Here is a 20,111-nt window from a genome sequence, read left to right on the forward strand (position 1 = left end):
GCAAGTTTTTTTTGTAAGTATTTTGGTTGTTTTGAAATCATCAGAGAGTGTGCAGATTTTTATAACTCAATTACAAGTGAAACTTCGTATCGCAGTAAAAAAAATAGTACCGAACTGAGCTCCAAGTTTTTGAAAACAATGCTGCCTACGTTACCTTTTAATACCTGGTTAACCGGCAATTTAATAAACACTCATTGTGAGTTTATGGTATACGTTAAAAGGAAATATTGCAGTAGAAAATTGCGTCGCTTATGTTTAAAATTCAGCTTGATCTTGAAACAAAGTATTTGGATTATGTCCAATTGCCAAAGTTTCAGCTACTGAAAGAAAAATGTGTATTTTGCGTTCACCCTTGGAGGACGAGCTTTCTCTGTTAGTGGGCCCGAAACATGGAACAGATTGCCTCAGTAAATCCGCGAAGAGGAAAATTTGGTACCTTCAAAAAACTTCTGAAAACGCACCTTGATCCTGTTGCGACTATTGAAATTTTCCCATCTTTGAGTGTGTGAACAGGTATAAATACACCATCATCATTAAAAAGGATTTGACTACTAACAATAATTGAGGCTCATTGCGTGATAGAATATAAAAAATCCGCAAATACGGCATTCATAGTCCACAAATTCATTCGGCATTAATTGACCAAACAAATTTCTGTTATTGAGTAATTCGAGGCTTTCAAGAGTAGTGGGCTCACCTTTGTTGTGCAGCCCATACGTGCTATCAGACTTGATTGTGGAACAGTCGAAGTCAGTCTCTGAAAACATTCCCCCCTCTCCCCCTCCTCCTCCGCCTTCGCTCTCACTTGCAGTGTTAGTAGCAGAAGTGGTCTCCGTATCATAGTCACCACCAAAGTGCCCTCCTGTGTGAGGATATTGTTGATCTCCATAGGCCTGGATTAAGAAACACAAAAACCAATAACTGCAAAAATAGTCACTTTATATAAAAGTTTTTTGCCATAATGAGCATATTTTTACATTGAACGTTTTTAAATATACGTTATATACGTTTTTAAATGAAATAAAAATAATATTCTGCTATAAGAATAAAACAAAACCACAAAAGCCCATATGACCTAAGGAGACGATTGAGGAAACAAACTTCGACTATCTTAATTTTTTATCGTAATAAACAGAGTAATGGAGGGGAAAAACAAACAAACAATCTTTTTGTAACGAGAACCACCACGTAAAAAAGGGGAATAAGTTTCACGCATTGCGTCTTTAATGATTTTTTGTAATGATCTTAATTACTGATTTCTTAATTAACAAAAATATTAATTCATTGCATTTCTGCAGCTGAAAGGCTCTTTCGAATAGAATATGACATGATCAAAAACTTTTAAAGTTCTGTTGCCTGGATAAATTTTGTGAAATGCTTTCAAGACTTCATTATTCACAAGAGATTTATTCTCCGACAGCCGAAAAAATAATCGTTGCTTACCGGTGACGTGTTCAGTCCCACCCTCTCCAAGTTAGCCGCCTCATGTGCAGCCAAATTGGTCTTAATTTTACGCAGCCATTGATTTGTGATGCTCTGTTTGGTCAAAGTCAGTTTTTCGATTAGTGGGCTATGTCTGTCATCAGGTGATGACTCATCATTATCCGGATCCGGAGATATCATGCAGGAGGTATCAATGGAATGACGTTTTGGATGTTTGTCAATTGAAGAAATTTGTTTTAACGGATCGCATTCATAATTTCGAGGCTGTTCGACTTCTAAATTGAACATTGAGGCCACAGTTTTTCTCCGAATTTGTTCAACTTGTGACAAATTGTTCACTGTTGATCGTCTGGCTTCAATCGGTAATTTTCTCAGACTTGTTGCGAAGTTCTGCATGGCTCTGGCCAGAGTTATTTTTGATTGGTCGCTCATGGTTCTGATTGGTCGGTTAATATTTTGCAAATTGCTCTGATTGGTCAAAGTTGCCCTGTTTGTTGCGGCTGCGGTGGGGTTCAAAAACATTTCACTGGGTGATGTGTTGGACCCAGATCCGCCCCCTCCCCCTGGTACGACTGGTGTTGCCCCAATTGCGAGGGAGTTGCCGTTGTGTTCATCGGAAGAATCCATGTGTGAGTATTCCTGTCTTTCGCATTCAAGTGACAGATCGGATCTGCGTCCATTTGTTCCACTCCAATTTCTAAAAAGATGTTAGGGTTCTAACGAAATTGTCAACTCGGAAAAATTTAGGTTAGAAAGAAGGATCCCCCAGCTTAGTGAGTGCGCGTCTAGGAAATAAACCCCCCTGGAAAAAAAAACATAATTTTAGATAAGAGATAAACCCCCGTGGAAATGAACCTCGCTGAAATAAATCCCCATTTTAAGTTTGAATTTTGGTCTTGATAATTTGTTCGGTTAGTTTTATATCAAGTCGCACGAGCCGCTGAGGCACGCTAAATGCGCAGCTCATTAATAGTGAAGTGGGGGGTTTTCTGTGGGTTTTTTTTTCCTGAAACGGAGCAAGTGCATATTATTTGCATACTTACATACCTGCATCTTAAATATTCCGTATATATTTCTTTACTTTTATACTCTGTATATACCTCGTATAATAATTCAAGTTTGCAAAAATATTGAGAAATTTTAAATTTTTGTCAAGCAACATTCAGGGCAACAAATACAAATAAATTAATGAATGTTTCGATAACAAAGCAAGTTAGTGCTTTCAGTTTACTTGAAATATTAGTTCCAAATTTTCCAAATTATCTCAATTACTCACTGTATAATACGATCTGAATTTCTCCTTTGAAACGTTGCTCTAGAAGCAGCTCCCGACTCCAACTGTGGCTCCACAATCAACATAATTTCCTCCCCATCCTCACAGTTTACACTTTGGTTCCTGGGAGTAGCACTAGTGTCCAGAGGGAAGTAGTCGCCAAGAGAAGAACCCTGTCTTGAAAGCTGGACCCGACTCAGTGGGTGCTTGGAGGATGGAACAACTGGGCAGCTGGACTTCTTTGACTTCTTCTGGGGTGATTTGTCTTTAGGTCTGGGTTTTACTGAGCTGAAAATGATGATTTGCTGTGAATAGCTTCCAAATATTTGCCAAATATTTAATAAAAAATTATTTTCTGTAAAATCTCGAGAATCTTTGGAAAAGCATGTAAAATAAAACTACATCAAAAATTCTGCAGAAAATATTTCTATTTGAATCGGTTGCACTAATTTAACTCGATTTTGGTTTCTTTTGGCCGTACACTTCCTATAAACAGCCCTTACATCTGTTTTTGATAGGCTCCCCAGTTCTGCTTGCTTATTGAGTAGAGTCTGGGTTCGGGAGACATAGGAAGGTCAGAGATGTCAGTGTCTGTGTCATCGTGTACCTGCAAGTGCTTCGATGCAGGAACTCTTGCCACTCTTTTGCTGCTGCTCACCGAAGGACCAGCCTTAAATGTAGATTAACATTTATGACTTTGAAAGAATAGAGTTATACGTCATAATTAGCCGAACTTCAGATGAAGCAGATTAAATAAGGCTGAATTCCAACAGGGAAATGACGTTTGATCACACGCACTAAAGCGCAAAATATTCACGGCCTTGGTGGCTCTCAAAACGTATACCATTCTGGTCAGATGTGAATTAGAGCTAACGAAAAAATACGAGCGCATAATAGTCTGATCGAAGGTCAATTCAAACGATTGATCCAAGTAAAATTAATATAACGACAACAGCATTTGCATTTGATTTAACAAAAAAGAGCAATCGAAAAGTGAGCTAGTTTGAACTTTTATCACTTTTTTACTACATGACAACTCAAAATTTAGAAAGTTAAACATCCAACTAAAAATTACTTTTAAAAATTTTCTTTGTAAAAATCTGAGGACCGGCCACTTGTGCAGTTGAGGAGAAAATGCTATTCTGCTTATTATTTCAACTTCTTTTTTTGTTTTTTGAAAGACAAATAGATCAAAGCTTCTTGCACATATCTAGCTTCAGTAAAACAGCAATTCTTCTTCAACATGAAAAAACATAAAACATGGGCCTCAATCATAAAACTGAAATACAGAGAAAAAAATCTCAACTCTGGGTATCTAAAGGTTGAATCATACTATTATTGAAAAGCAACAAGTATATCAGTTTATTTTCCAAAACTGGTTTATTTTCTTGAAAAATTTCAACAGAAATTTCAGACGAACTCGAAACATTACTTTACTTGACATTTGCCTTATTACTTCGCATAAACATCTCAATGTAGAGATTAGAGCATTGACTCAACTTACGTTTGAGATCTGTGTTGTTGATGACTTGATTGCTGTGAGATTCTTTTGTGGCAGGGGGATTGGTTGGACTGCTGTTGTTTGAAATGCTTGCGTCATCTGCAGAGGAACATTTGTCGCAAGGGAACTTTGAATCAAGGGCTGATCAGTGAACACCTCGTCATCCACCTGCAGTTGTACGAGAAATTCTTAGCATATATATATATATATATATATATATATATATATATATATATATATATGTATGTATGTATGTATATATATATATATATATATATATATATATATATATGGACCTAAACGCGGCCCGTAACAGTAATTTATAAAAACAGTAATTTATGATGAATATCGACAATAATTTATAAACAATGAACCAATTTCTTCCTCCAATGACAATAAGTTTTGGAAACTTAACTCACTTGATCACCGGCAGTACTGCTTTCATCCAAGCTGAGATTTGAAGTTGAGTAGCTTCTGATCTGTCCTTCAACCCTGTTGTCATCCCAATCTGCCAAACTGGTCCTCAGTTTCAGTTCCAGTGACTCTTTGTCTCTCAGCAGCTGTTCATTCTGCAGTTTCACCATCTGTTCTGTTCTTTCCAGCTGCTTCAGTTTCGCAGCTAGTTCTGCTTCTCTTTTGACTGCTTCCTGCAAACACACCACTTTTGCTGATCAGATTTTACCACAATTGCAGCAAAAGTTTAATTTGCACAAATTTTTTTGCGTTATTTGCCCCAAATTTGTATAGAAAATAATAGAAAATCAATTGATTCATTGATGTATATTGATGTTTGTCAAATGTTACTACCAAATTCAAAGTAACTTCAAGACATAGACCTTAAGTTGGCAAGTTATGTTCAGAGAAGATCCTAAAATAACATCTGGCGAGAACAAAAAGCTCGAAAGTAACAGGAATTATGAGCCGCCATTGCAGCACACAAACTCCAAAGAGGAAATTTTTTGATGCGTATAAGCAAATCGCGAAGTTCTGTGTTTGAGTGTACTGAGACACCGTTAAAAATTCTTTGGAGTATTAAAATAACGCACATCAAAGACTTAACAACACTAAACAACCGAAACTGAATGAAAAGCATGGTTGAACAAAATTGTAACATTGAATTCAGAACTGCAATTAAAATTGCATAAAATCCTTATCCTTAACAAAAAAATGAAAAAATCTTCTTGAGAACAGCTTACGAATATCAAATATCAGATAAAATGAACCTTTTGAAAATTTTCTTTAAAATTGAAAATTTATTGAGTATTTCTAAATTTCCTGCTACGGAGCTATCAAGAAAATTCTCACGGACAAAAAAAACATAGATTACTAATGATCTTCATTGCTATCAAACTTTAATACAAATTATAGCAAAAGTGCAACGAAAAACAACGCTCTCGGATTTCATGATACTTTAAAATATTGTTCTCCGCTCGTTTTCAAATGCATTTTACGACAAGAGCAACCAACGTTTTAGGTCTTTAAAGATACCACCATTGTAATCACTATATACAATTATAGTTTCGATATTTAAAGCATTATTAGGCAATGTTTTTTTTACTCTTTTCAAGATTTCAAGATGCAAAAACATGACATTTAATAGAGTTTGATTCAGTTCCCAATTACTTTTCACTGCCCTATTAAGGACTAAAGGAAACAACTAATCCGCCAATGGTAAAAATTTCGTTTTGAGTAATGGAGTCTTCAGCATTATTCTCATGACAATTTTGAGACGAGTTTAAAATTCGGTTTATTTTTTTATCCCTCAGTCTGTTCACCCCAATTTTAATTCTTATTAGTTAGACTCAAAAGAATTGAGTAAGACTTGTTTATCCCCAATTTCAGGAGCATAAATTATGGGTCAAATAATGTGAGGTCAAAAACTGCGCTGTCAAATAAAAAAGGGCTTTAAGAATCGGGGTTCAATTATTGGGAAACTTAAAAAATAGAGGTCAAAACTTTGACACAGTCTTATATATGGTCAATTGTCGTAATTTTATTAATACTAAGGAAGATTGCAGCAATTGAGTACGTCTAAAAACTTGACCATTAGAAAAAAGGCTGTCAGTAATTAAAGAGCATGCTATTTTGCTAACAAAAACGCTCAAAATGAAGAGCACGTATCAGCTAAGTCGTCCTATCTAAAAATAACATCAGGTCCTAAAATATTATTTGCTAAAAAAGTACTTGATTACAAGACAACACATTTGGTAGAATAGAAAACCGCAATGATTATCAGTAATATGTTAATTGAAGGACACCAGCAGAAACAACGATACTTTGCGAAAAACAAAAGCAGGAGGAGATGCAAAGAAAACCACGCCTTCAGAAAAAACTGTGAAAAAAATATGTTTTTGTGGCTTTTTTCTAGAGTGTAACCACTCCAATACAGTAACAACACATGCTGGGCAAAAAAATATTACTACGCAATGCTTGTTCTACGTCATACAAATTAATTTTACGGGCACTTTTTAGTTTTGCGCAACAGTGTAAAATACAATAATTTACATTAAAATATTTTTTGTTGGAAATTTTGGTCAGGTTTTCTGAAATGTATCATCTCGTTTACCAAAATAGTATGAAAAATAAAATAAAATGTATAAACAAAACTTGATACAGCGCAATATTAATGATTGCTTTCAAAGTGACAAAATTATTTCGAACTACTACAAAAAAATGTAAACTATGTTCTTTATAATCTGATATCACTGTAAAATGATTTGATTAAAGTCAATTTTTGAGCGTGACGTTTACCAAAGGTTTTCGAAATGGTTTTTCTGTAAATTTACGCTTCATAGTATTAGAGGAAGAAGGACTGAATGCTCTATTGATTGTATATATAAAACTTATGGATTTAAAAATTTTAAAATCTTAAAATCCTTTTTAAAACCATTTCCTCAATCCTCTCATATTCCATTTGCAGCATATATATTATCGTTTATAGTGCCATATAACCTGATGTGGCCATGCAGATGATATGTTAGCCAGCTGTTTCAAATGCGGAAAAAAGCTCAATTGTCAAGCATTGACAGGGAACGGACAGATGATGCTCATTTGAATAACTACTGCTTTTCAGCGGTCCCTTAACAGATCAGTTTTAAATTATAGTTCATGTTTTACCAACCTGAAGTTGCAGTTCACGCATGCTCACAGTCTGCAGTAGTTGTTCATTCAGTTTCTTCTCTTGTTCACGATCACACGCGAGTGCTCCTTCCGTTTCCTGCCGTATCTGAATCTCTTCAAACAGTCCTCTGATTTCCTCTTGATGAGCCATCGATCGCCTTTGGGAACGGTTTCCATGTTTAAGTTATGACTATCGAAGAGTTAAATGTAACTAATAAAATGTTGAATCTTTTCCATCTTTTTGCCCACCCACTTCCCCCCAACAGTTCTTTATTCCAAACATTAGTTTTATTCCAACAAGTTTTACACATGATAAATTGTTGAGGTTTCTTTGATTTAAAACAACGATCATATATGAAGTCATACTGTCCATACTTGATTTCTTAGTACGACCCTTGTACGAAACCAAAAAAATCATATTTTTTGTTGAATTGTGTAAATTATTCAGATTATAACCCTAAGGTTAGATATTTACATGCATTCAAATGTTAAATAAATTAATCAGCATTGTTATCAATATAATAACCTTACAATTGTGGCTATTCGTTCTCTTAGGTAAAAATTATGATTGTTCTCATATCTGAACCTTGTATGATTACCAAGCAATCATATATGACCTAGTACGAAATCAATGAAAGTTGCATGATCGGTGACCCGGGCTATGTTAGTATATCACGTGCACTTGGATGCAAATATTATGCATCCTATATTCCGGGGTTAGGGAAGGGTGGAGACTAACGGATAAGATCCACAACATTAGAGAGTCATTTAACAGCCAATCTTTTGCGTTAGCTTTCTGATTACTAGAATGAACTGCGGAAAAATCAGAGATTCTCCGACACCTCGCCGGTAAGGAATTTTAGATTTGACAGGAAATAAGCTCTCCAAAGAAATATATCCTTTCAGGGGCTAATATTCATTTTTTATCCGCAATGAGTAAAAAATATTACAAGAAAATTTTTAGAAAGGAAACAGGTCCCGCCTCTTCAAAGCAGCTTCTAGTTGTACATGAGACAACCTCCCGTGTTCTTTTTGCTGTTCCACCTTTTTAAACAATTCGTCCATAAACAGAATCAAATCTGTGTCGCGACTTTGCAAAGCGTACCATTTCTTTCGAACTGAGTTTATGTAGTTCACGTCTTTGCTGTCCAGAATATTCAGTATCTTGTTGATCAGATCTTCGTCGTATGATTCTTCGACTGTTTCTTGCTCGTATAAATCCGAGTTGATTCGTGAGCTTTCATTTGAGGTATTTGAGGTCTCATTTACCTGAGGGTCTCGATCGTCAGTCACACTTTGTTCGAATCCTTCGGAGAACTGTTCATAAGTCAGATACCCTTTGGTCTCAACGTCCAAGCATTCAAAGATGTCCAGAACTGATTCGTCTCTAAAATGGACAACCTAACCAGGAGGAGGTCCGCGATCAAAGATAAGGTGCAGCCCAATTTTTTCCAGAGCATTGAGTTGGGTCGCACCGGACCCCTCTGTCCGTGACCCCAGTCGGTCTAGCCAATACCTGTCTTGGGTCGCGGACCTCATCCTGGATAGTCGGATGGACTCAAATAGTTAATGGCGACGGTAGCGATTGCAATAGTTCGATCGATTAGAAACTCGAAGTCTAGATTGCTCCAGAAAATGTCGCTTCATACCAAATTTTGACCGTAAACAGAATGGAGGAGAATTCTCGCACCAATTTAAATCGCTGTTAAAATAACATCTAACTTTCATGTCAACCTGATCGCCGAAGGGCAACTTGTTAACCGATGCATTAAATATACAAGGAAGACAAACGATTATAAGCTCTGCTGTGAACTTAGGAGCACTTTTTAGCCTCTTTATTTTGAAAAAAAAGTTACAGTTTTCCCAAACTTTTTACATACATTTGTGGAATTTGTGTGATGAGTCTGTGGAAGTCTTGCTTTGTGATGAACCCTTTTCCATCTGGATCAAACAGTTCAAAGAGGTCCTTCGATTCCATCAACTGATTTTCCTCATCCTCTTCAACTTTCTGAGCCACTTCCATTGTCGCTTTTCTGCTTCCGTGATTTTTTTTCACAGATTCTCAATACCTGCTCCACGTAAAATAGTAATTATTTAAGAAGGCGAAAATCATTGTCAAAAAAGAACCAGACTAATCATTTAGAAATTAATTGGAAATTAACAATTGACGCTTTCCTGCTATCCTGACTTCAATTTTTGCTTCAATTTTTTTTGAACAATTGCTCACTAGGCTGGCACACAAACGCTAAATACAAAATTCTGAGAAGCTCAACATCGAAATTTTAATTCAGTTGCTTTTAAATAAGATTTGAATAATGAGAAAAAATTGGGTTTTAAAATAAAAGTTTGAAATAAAATATAGTTTGATTCAAATGCACGAAGTTGTAAAAAGTTGAAGCGAAGACTTAAATTTCGCTGAAATATGGATATCTGAATGTATATTCTTAATGCTGTACTAAGGTGACCATAATTAACTGGTTAAATGTTATTTCTCAAGTAGATTGTGATGTAATCAACCTAATGATGATTCTAGACTTGTGTAAATGCAAAAGTAAACAGTCGAGAGATCTAAAGTATACATCGGCTGATTATTCACACCACCTATCATTAGCCAGTTCTTCTTTAAACAATTTGGTTAATTTGGCTGAAATAATTCGGTGTCATTTTGGCGAGCGAAGAAATTCACGTCGTAAAATTGGATCCATCTTTTAGTTTTGATAATTTGATGACCTCGATAGAGTCGTTACCAGGGAATACGACAGTTTCTTCGGTTTTCCAGAATGACAGCACAGATTATAAGCATTACTGAGCATGCCGCAAGCACTGCATTGCTGATGCAAAAAAAAATCAAAAAACCCTATCAAACAAGAAACACCATAAAGTAACAATAAGACGGGTTGTGCGAGCCAGAGCATAGCGCAGAATGTTCCAACATTCATCGGCAAGATTTTTAGGGCAATCTTTATTAAAAAGGAACTCAGTTGACATCTTCAGAACCACCAAATTTATATATTTTAACGAGATGTAAACCATATGAGTTGTCGTTTAATTCTCAACATCAAACGGCTTTTGCAAAATAATTGCTCTCAAGTTAGAATAAAGTATCGCATAAAATATAAGTACAAGAAGACAAACTACATTAGAAAAAAAATTGTAGGAAAATTTAGCTAGAATAGCAAACAAAAAAATTTTGGGAAATGAATTTTATGCGAAAATCTTACCCCTTGAATTTTCAAACAACTAGGCAGACTGAGAGTTCACACAAACTAATAGATAAAATTAAAGTTTTCTCGAACCCTCTTCTGAACGCTTTCTTCTTTTTTCAATTATTGGATATTTTAAATTTTTACCACTCAGTTTCAATCAGCAGCTAATGCAAAAAATATTGAACAAAATTGTGAAAATACAGAAAAACAAACAAAAATTAGAATTAACAATACTGACACCTTTGTTTTCTCGGCATAAACAACTGTCCTGAGCTGTCTGTATATCAGATATCATCAAATGGGACAGTTGTGTACGGTTTGAACAAAGCAAACAGTGCAGGCTTTCAAAGATGATCATTTCATTGCTTACCATAAAAAATCAATTTTTTTGTAGATTTCTGCGGTTTTCAATTTCTTCCATGTCATTTAAAAATCAGGAAAAAGGAAAAAAATACAAAAAAGAAGTTTTTGTACATATTTCGTCTCAAAAATTTGTGATCTTTCTGGTCTCTCGTCAAGGTGCTGCCATAATCCATTTTTGTTTCGAGCCACTTTAGTGGGAGAGGAACTATATATACAAAGGGTTTTTCTTTGTTCAGACAATTTTGGCCGATCGATATAATCACCGTAGAGAGTTGTGAGTGGTATCATTAGAAAGCCCGTCCAGCGTAGAAAATGGAATCAAAAACACTTTTTATTTTCTATTTTTAAAGGGAGTTATCGAGGTTTAAAGTTTTGTGACTAACAGACGATATTACCTTGTTTTAATTCACTTTTTTTCCGAATTTTTTCGAAATTTTAGTTAATTTTTTGTAAAATATGTTAAAATTGCTAACGATAGAGTTATTCATTTTATCTCCTAAGAGAGGGTAGGGTTGCTAAAATGTTGGATTGGTGTTTTTGACTATAATTAATGCTAAATTCTTTCACAATTCAGAATTTTTTCCGTCAGAAACGGGACCAAAAGCGTTTCTTTAGCCCACTTTCTTCAAATTTGCTGAGAGTGGACACCTTGGAACTGCGCTGATATCCTTTGTAAGCTCAAAAAGAGATTTTTGTACTGATTTTAGTTTACGTTAGGGTTATGGTCACGTGAACAGAGAAAAAAGCGACAAAAATAGGAACACAATCTAGAACTCATTCAGAGCAGCCGCAGAAAACGGCTTTTTCCTAACATTCAGCAAAACCTTGCATAAATGAACTGTCTTGGGCCGTAAATAAAATGTTATTGTGTTTTGTACAGAAGATAGTTTGGAGCACTAATTATCTAATACTGTGTCCTGTATGTACGAAATAATTGAGCTACAATTCAACCGTTACAAATCCCAGCTTCCAGTTTATAAACTCGTGAGTACACAAAATAAAAACAACATAAATTACAATTTAAAATTTTTTGCATAAAGAGGCATGAGACATATATCATTGTCTCCATTTGGTTTCACTCTCGGGTTGAACTCCAACGGATCACGTCTTGTGTTATCTGTAGCAAAATCTCTAGTCCAATTTGACGATCAAAAAACACTAAGATTAGCGAATAATTATAAACTGGAGCTGTTTTGGAACGTGAGCGGTATGTACAACTCAGCAGATATTGGCACCAGAGAAATTGTTGATGAGGAAATCAAGAGAAGCGAGGGGCTCATTGGGCCGGTTTGTTTGAAACAACAAGAGATTGAATAGACTGAACAACTCATTCACAAGTGATATTCGAAGAGCAGCAAGGTTTTATTTTTCTCATTTTTCATTGACAAGAGGATCTTATTCGTGCCACAGGCAGAACGGGCCAAAATCAACTAAACTTCACGGAGAGCACCAAATATTCTACATTAGAATCATAACAATGTTTATTTATTCTTGTGTAACAAGAACAAGCAAAATCCTACTGAGGTGACTGAATATGTGAAAACATTGTTTGGCAAAAACACTTGTTGAATGGTGTAAAAAATGCATTGCGTCCAACAAGGAACAAAAGTATCACGTGTCGAGGAAACTGAGCGCAAACATTGAGTCCAGCACTGGCCTTGCTACATACAGAAAAGCTTGTTGATTCAACATCTTTTGCAAAAGCTAGAGTAGCCTTTTTGAACTCATGACAGCGGATTTAGGGAGCAAAATTGAAGAAGCTTTTTGTATTTTGTTAGCTTGTCCAACAGAACGATCTTTTCATATGGAGATACTACAAAATGGACACTGACTGCTGTGCGAACGCAATCAAGTGGTTCATTGCTCGAACCGGATACCGCCAAAAGTGATTATTGACGATCTTCATTGGCGCCAACCGAGAGTAGCGTTTGAGAGCCAAGCAATTACGGAAGTCCTCCCTCAACCACAATTTGAATCGTTCAGTAAACATTGATTTGTCAGATATTTTCAGAGAAATTTACTCCAATCTGGGATAGGTTCAGATTAGAAACAGTATTTGCCGACTTATAACAATTGACGGAAACGGAAGTGCGAAATAAGCACACAGCTGAACGTTTCGAAGTGATCTCGTTTTGATTGGTCGGCGACAGTGACAAACAAGGAATTTATGAAATCGCTCAATTTTCAAAAACCATTGTTTTTTTGACGGATTTACAAAAAAAGAGCCTGTAGGAGATCTGTCATGAAGATCACTCCAGCATCCACAATTGAGTGGAACGATTCAACAAAAGAGAACAGGGCCGCCGATGTTGGGGCGGAGCTGGTATAACTTGAATAGCTGAAGTAGCAAGGGTTTAAATATAAGTATAAAAACCTAAAGGGGGCAAAACCCTTTTGTATTAGTTGTTCTCTTTGTGATTCTTCCTTTGTCATTCCTACGATCTAGTCATAGTTAAAGTCGTAGTCCTGATTCTAGCTTACGTTAGGGTTATGGTCACGTGAACAGAGAAAAAAGCGATAAAAATAGGAACAAAAACTAGAACTCATCCAGAGCAGCCGCAGAAAACGGCTTTTTCCTAACATTCAGCAAAACCTTGCATAAATGAACTGCCTTGAGCCGTAAATAACGTGTTATTGTGTTTTGTACAGAAAATAGTCAGGAGCACTAAATTTCTAACACTGTGTCCTGTATGTATGAAATAATTGAGCTACAATTCAACCGTTACAAATCCCAGCTTCCAGTTTATCAACTCGTGTGTACAAAAAATAAAACCAACATAAATTAAAATATAAAAACTTTTGAATAAACAGGCATGAGACATAAATCATTGTCTTCATTTGGTTTCACTCTCGGGTTGAACTCAGACGGATCACGTCTTGCGTGATCTGTAGCAAAATCTCTAGTCTAATTTGATATTCAAAAAACACTAAGATTAGCAATAATTTAATTATAAACTAGGGCTGCTTTCGACATTTAGAGTATAGTGCAAAACCTTTTACAGAAGCAGACTTGGAACTGCTAAAACGAACAGACTTGCGACTGCTAAAGCAAACTTGGCAGTGTAAAGCTTTTTGTCACAAACGATTAGAAGAGCAGTGGTAAAATTTGGTCCGCCGACCCGAGCTTTGGAAAAAACTTACCTGTTGCAAGGTATATTCTATACGTTTAATAAGGTTAATTTTAGGTTGTGTTTCTAATAGGTGGTGGAAACCCTTGATGGAAACCATATATCAAAACACTCGTCTTTTGTAAAACATAAGTTTTCAAAAGTTCACTATACCCTACAAAATTTGACCGATCATTTAAGGTTCTTCGTGGTTTTTTTAATGAAAATTTTAGAGGAAAATTGTGAAATATTTGCTAGTTAAGATTTGTTCAGGTTAATGTTTCTAACTGTCCAAAAGTGAAACAATGATTCGATACTTTTTCATAATGTTCAAAATTTTAAATTTGCTTACGTGGTTAAAACCCTGGACGAAATCTTGATATCAAAAGCCTCGTCTTTTGTAGAAGTAAGTAAGTCTTCAAAGATTGTTTATATTCTGAAAATACAACTATAATGACGATAACCTCCAAAATATATAATCTTTTCGTATAAAATTTTTCGAGTAGAATAAATTGCTCTATGGTTTTTAAAGGGGCGTTCTTGTGCAATTAGCAATAATAAGACGTTGCTACAGATGAAACCTCTAATTAGCATTTAACGTTTACACAATAAAATTGTGTTTTGTACAGAAAATAGTCCGGAGCACTAAATTTCTAATAGTGTGTCCTGTATGTACGACTTAATTGAGCTACAATTCAACCGTTACAAATCCCAGCTTCCAGTTTATCAACTCGTGTGTACACAAAATAAAACCAACATAAATTACAATATAAAAATTTTTGCATAAACAGGCATGAGACATAAATCATTGTCTTCATTTGGTTTCACTCTCGGGTTGAACTCAGACAGATCACGTCTTGCGTGATCTGTAGCAAAATCTCTAGTCTAATTTGATATTCAAAAAACACTAAGATTAGCAATAATTTAATTATAAACTAGGGCTGCTTTCGACATTTAGAGTATAGTGCAAAACCTTTTACAGAAGCAGACTTGGAACTGCTAAAACGAACAGACTTGCGACTGCTAAAGCAAACTTGGCAGTGTAAAGCTTTTTGTCACAAACGATTAGAAGAGCAGTGGTAAAATTTGGTCCGCCGACCCGAGCTTTGGAAAAAACTTACCTGTTGCAAGGTATATTCTATACGTTTAATAAGGTTAATTTTAGGTTGTGTTTCTAATAGGTGGTGGAAACCCTTGATGGAAGCCATATATCAAAACACTCGTCTTTTGTAAAACATAAGTTTTCAAAAGTTCACTATACCCTACAAAATTTGACCGATCATTTAAGGTTCTTCGTGGTTTTTTAATGAAAATTTTAGAGGAAAATTGTGAAATATTTGCTAGTTAAGATTTGTTCAGGTTAATGTTTCTAACTGTCCAAAAGTGAAACAATGATTCGATACTTTTTCATAATGTTCAAAATTTTAAATTTGCTTACGTGGTTAAAACCTTGGACGAAATCTTGATATCAAAAGCCTCGTCTTTTGTAGAAGTAAGTAAGTCTTCAAAGATTGTTTATATTCTGAAAATACAACTATAATGACGATAACCTCCAAAATATATAATCTTTTCGTATAAAATTTTTCGAGTAGAATAAATTGCTCTATGGTTTTTAAAGGGGCGTTCTTGTGCAATTAGCAATAATAAGACGTTGCTACAGATGAAACCTCTAATTAGCATTTAACGTTTACACAATAAAATTGTGTTTTGTACAGAAAATAGTCCGGAGCACTAAATTTCTAATAGTGTGTCCTGTATGTACGACTTAATTGAGCTACAATTCAACCGTTACAAATCCCAGCTTCCAGTTTATCAACTCGTGTGTACACAAAATAAAACCAACATAAATTACAATATAAAAATTTTTGCATAAACAGGCATGAGACATAAATCATTGTCTTCATTTGGTTTCACTCTCGGGTTGAACTCAGACAGATCACGTCTTGCGTGATCTTTAGCAAAATCTCTAGTCTAATTTGATATTCAAAAAACACTAAGATTAGCAATAATTTAATTATAAACTGAGGCTGTTTTCGACACTTAGTGTATAGCGCTTAAACATTTACAAAAGCAGACTTGGAACTGCTAAAACGAACTGACTTGCGACTGCTAAAGCAAACTTGGCGGTGTAAAGCTTTTTTTGTCACAAACGATTCGAAGAGCAGTGGTAACATTTGGTCCGCCGACCCGAAATTTGGAAAAAACTTACCTGTTGCAAGGTAGATTTTATACGTTTAATAATGTTAATTTTAGGTTGTGTTTCTATTAGATGGTGGAAGCCCTTGATGGATGCCATATATCAAAACACTCGTCTTTTGTAAAACATAAGTTTTCCAAAATTCATTATACCCTCCAAAATTTGACCGATCATTAAGGTTCTTCGTGGTTTTTTTAATGAAAATTTTAGAGGAAAAGTTTGAAATATTTGCTATTTAAGATTTGTTCATGTAACTGTTTCTAACTGTCCAAAAGTGAAATAATGATTCGATACTGTTTCATAATGTTCAAAATTTTAAATTTGCTTACGTGGTTGAAACCCTTGACGAAATCCTGATCTCAAAATCCTCGTCTTTTGTAGAAGTAAGTAAGTCTTCAAAGATTGGTTATATTCTGAAAATACAACTATAATGATGATAACATCCAAACTATTTTATCTTTTCGTATAAATTTTTTCGAGTAGAATAAATTGCTCTATGGTTTTTAAAGGGGCGTTCTTGTGCAATTAGCAATAATAAGACGTTGCTACAGATGAAACCTCTATTTAGCATTTAGCGTTTACACAAAAAAATTGTGATTTGTACAGAAAATAGTCTGGAGCACTAAATTTCTAATACTGTGTCCTGTATGTACGAATTAATTGAGCTACAATTCAACCGTTACAAATCCCAGCTTCCAGTTTATCAACACGTGTGTACACAAAATAAAACCAACATATATTAAAAAATAAAAATTTTTGCATAAACAGGCTTGAGAAAAAATCATTGTCTTCATTTGGTTTCACTCTCGGGTTGAGATCAGACGGATCACGTCTTGCGTGATCTGTAGCAAAATCTCTAGTCTAATTTGATATTCAAAAAACACTAAGATTAGCAATAATTTAATTATAAACTGGAGCTGTTTTGGAACACTTAGAGTATAGCGCTTAAACATTTACAAAAGCAGACTTGGAACTGCTAAAACGAACTGACTTGCGACTGCTAAAGCAAACTTGGCGGTGTAAAGCTTTTTTTGTCACAAACGATTCGAAGAGCAGTGGTAACATTTGGTCCGCCGACCCGAGCTTTGGAAAAAACTTACCTGTTGCAAGGTAGATTCTATACGTTTAATAATGTTAATTTTAGGTTGTGTTTCTATTAGGTGGTGGAAACCCTTGATGGAAGCCATATATCAAAATACTCGTCTTTTGTAAAACATAAGTATTCGAAAGTTCATTATACCCTCCAAAATTTGACTGATCATTAGGGTTCTTCGTGGTTTTTTTAATGAAAAGTTTAGAGGAAAAGGGTGAAATATTTGCTAGTTAAGATTTGTTCAGGTTACTGTTTCTAACTGTCCAAAAGTGAAACAATGATTCGATACCTTTTCATAATGTTCAAATTTTTAAATTTGCTTACGTGGTTAAAACCCTGGACGAAATCTTGATATCAAAAGCCTCGTCTTTTGTAGAAGTAAGTAAGTCTTCAAAGATTGGTTATATTCTGAAAATACAACTATAATGATGATAACATCCAAACTATTTTATCTTTTCGTATAAATTTTTTCGAGTAGAATAAAATGCTCTATGGTTTTTAAAGGGGCGTTCTTGTGCAATTAGCAATAATAAGACGTTGCTACAGATGAAACCTCTAATTAGCATTTAACGTTTACACAATAAAATTGTGTTTTGTACAGAAAATAGTCCGGAGCACTAAATTTCTAATAGTGTGTCCTGTATGTACGACTTAATTGAGCTACAATTCAACCGTTACAAATCCCAGCTTCCAGTTTATCAACTCGTGTGTACAAAAAATAAAACCAACATATATTAAAAAATAAAAATTTTTGCATAAACAGGCTTGAGAAAAAATCATTGTCTTCATTTGGTTTCACTCTCGGGTTGAACTCAGACGGATCACGTCTTGCGTGATCTGTAGCAAAATCTCTAGTCTAATTTGATATTCAAAAAACACTAAGATTAGCAATAATTTAATTATAAACTGGAGCTGTTTTGGAACACTTAGAGTATAGCGCTTAAACATTTACAAAAGCAGACTTGGAACTGCTAAAACGAACTGACTTGCGACTGCTAAAGCAAACTTGGCGGTGTAAAGCTTTTTTTCACAAACGAATCGGAGAGCAGTGGTAAAATTTGGTCCGCCGACCCGAAATTTGGAAAAAACTTACCTGTTGCAAGGTAGATTTTATACGTTTAATAATGTTAATTTTAGGTTGTGTTTCTATTAGATGGTGGAAGCCCTTGATGGATGCCATATATCAAAACACTCGTCTTTTGTAAAACATAAGTTTTCAAAAGTTCACTATACCCTACAAAATTTGACCGATCATTTAAGGTTCTTCGTGGTTTTTTAATGAAAATTTTAGAGGAAAATTGTGAAATATTTGCTAGTTAAGATTTGTTCAGGTTAATGTTTCTAACTGTCCAAAAGTGAAACAATGATTCGATACTTTTTCATAATGTTCAAAATTTTAAATTTGCTTACGTGGTTAAAACCTTGGACGAAATCTTGATATCAAAAGCCTCGTCTTTTGTAGAAGTAAGTAAGTCTTCAAAGATTGTTTATATTCTGAAAATACAACTATAATGACGATAACCTCCAAAATATATAATCTTTTCGTATAAAATTTTTCGAGTAGAATAAATTGCTCTATGGTTTTTAAAGGGGCGTTCTTGTGCAATTAGCAATAATAAGACGTTGCTACAGATGAAACCTCTAATTAGCATTTAACGTTTACACAATAAAATTGTGTTTTGTACAGAAAATAGTCCGGAGCACTAAATTTCTAATAGTGTGTCCTGTATGTACGACTTAATTGAGCTACAATTCAACCGTTACAAATCCCAGCTTCCAGTTTATCAACTCGTGTGTACACAAAATAAAACCAACATAAATTACAATATAAAAATTTTTGCATAAACAGGCATGAGACATAAATCATTGTCTTCATTTGGTTTCACTCTCGGGTTGAACTCAGACAGATCACGTCTTGCGTGATCTTTAGCAAAATCTCTAGTCTAATTTGATATTCAAAAAACACTAAGATTAGCAATAATTTAATTATAAACTGAGGCTGTTTTCGACACTTAGAGTATAGCGCTAAAAAATTTACAAAAGCAGACTTGGAACTGCTAAAACGAACAGACTTGCGACTGCTAAAGCAAACTTGGTGGTGTAAAGCTTTTTTTCACAAACGAATCGGAGAGCAGTGGTAAAATTTGGTCCGCCGACCCGAAATTTGGAAAAAACTTACCTGTTGCAAGGTAGATTTTATACGTTTAATAATGTTAATTTTAGGTTGTGTTTCTATTAGATGGTGGAAGCCCTTGATGGATGCCATATATCAAAACACTCGTCTTTTGTAAAACATAAGTTTTCCAAAATTCATTATACCCTCCAAAATTTGACCGATCATTAAGGTTCTTCGTGGTTTTTTTAATGAAAATTTTAGAGGAAAAGTTTGAAATATTTGCTATTTAAGATTTGTTCATGTAACTGTTTCTAACTGTCCAAAAGTGAAATAATGATTCGATACTTTTTCATAATGTTCAAAATTTTAAATTTGCTTACGTGGTTGAAACCCTTGACGAAATCCTGATCTCAAAATCCTCGTCTTTTGTAGAAGTAAGTAAGTCTTCAAAGATTGGTTATATTCTGAAAATACAACTATAATGATGATAACATCCAAACTATTTTATCTTTTCGTATAAATTTTTTCGAGTAGAATAAATTGCTCTATGGTTTTTAAAGGGGCGTTCTTGTGCAATTAGCAATAATAAGACGTTGCTACAGATGAAACCTCTAATTAGCATTTAACGTTTACACAATAAAATTCGATCAAATAATGGTATCGCGAATATTAAAACAAAGTAATATTTGACA

General features: G+C 34.7%; 1 protein-coding gene across 3 annotated transcripts in view; it reads right to left on the reverse strand.

Annotated features, from left to right (window-relative positions):
• Positions 1 to 20,111, reverse strand: part of LOC142356950 (uncharacterized) — a 91,519-nt gene that overhangs the window by 15,412 nt on the left and 55,996 nt on the right. For 2 of the 3 annotated variants that reach the window (XM_075408704.1, XM_075408690.1), the window contains exons 1-10: positions 16,540 to 16,635; positions 9,218 to 9,406; positions 8,320 to 8,724; positions 7,339 to 7,495; positions 4,637 to 4,864; positions 4,221 to 4,385; positions 3,220 to 3,386; positions 2,720 to 3,004; positions 1,444 to 2,140; positions 698 to 893 (exon numbers count right to left, since the gene is read on the reverse strand). In XM_075408704.1, the coding sequence (XP_075264819.1) occupies positions 698 to 893; positions 1,444 to 2,140; positions 2,720 to 3,004; positions 3,220 to 3,386; positions 4,221 to 4,385; positions 4,637 to 4,864; positions 7,339 to 7,495; positions 8,320 to 8,724; positions 9,218 to 9,360 (2,443 nt within the window). In that variant the 5' untranslated portion in view covers positions 9,361 to 9,406; positions 16,540 to 16,635. Of the gene's footprint in view, positions 1 to 697; positions 894 to 1,443; positions 2,141 to 2,719; positions 3,005 to 3,219; positions 3,387 to 4,220; positions 4,386 to 4,636; positions 4,865 to 7,338; positions 7,496 to 8,319; positions 8,725 to 9,217; positions 9,407 to 16,539; positions 16,636 to 20,111 lie in introns of those variants that run through there. The other variant, XM_075408698.1, reaches the window with a different exon arrangement.

Source organism: Convolutriloba macropyga, chromosome 2, assembly GCF_964194025.1.
Source record: "Convolutriloba macropyga chromosome 2, txConMacr16.3, whole genome shotgun sequence".
Taxonomy (NCBI): Eukaryota; Metazoa; Xenacoelomorpha; order Acoela; family Convolutidae; genus Convolutriloba; species Convolutriloba macropyga.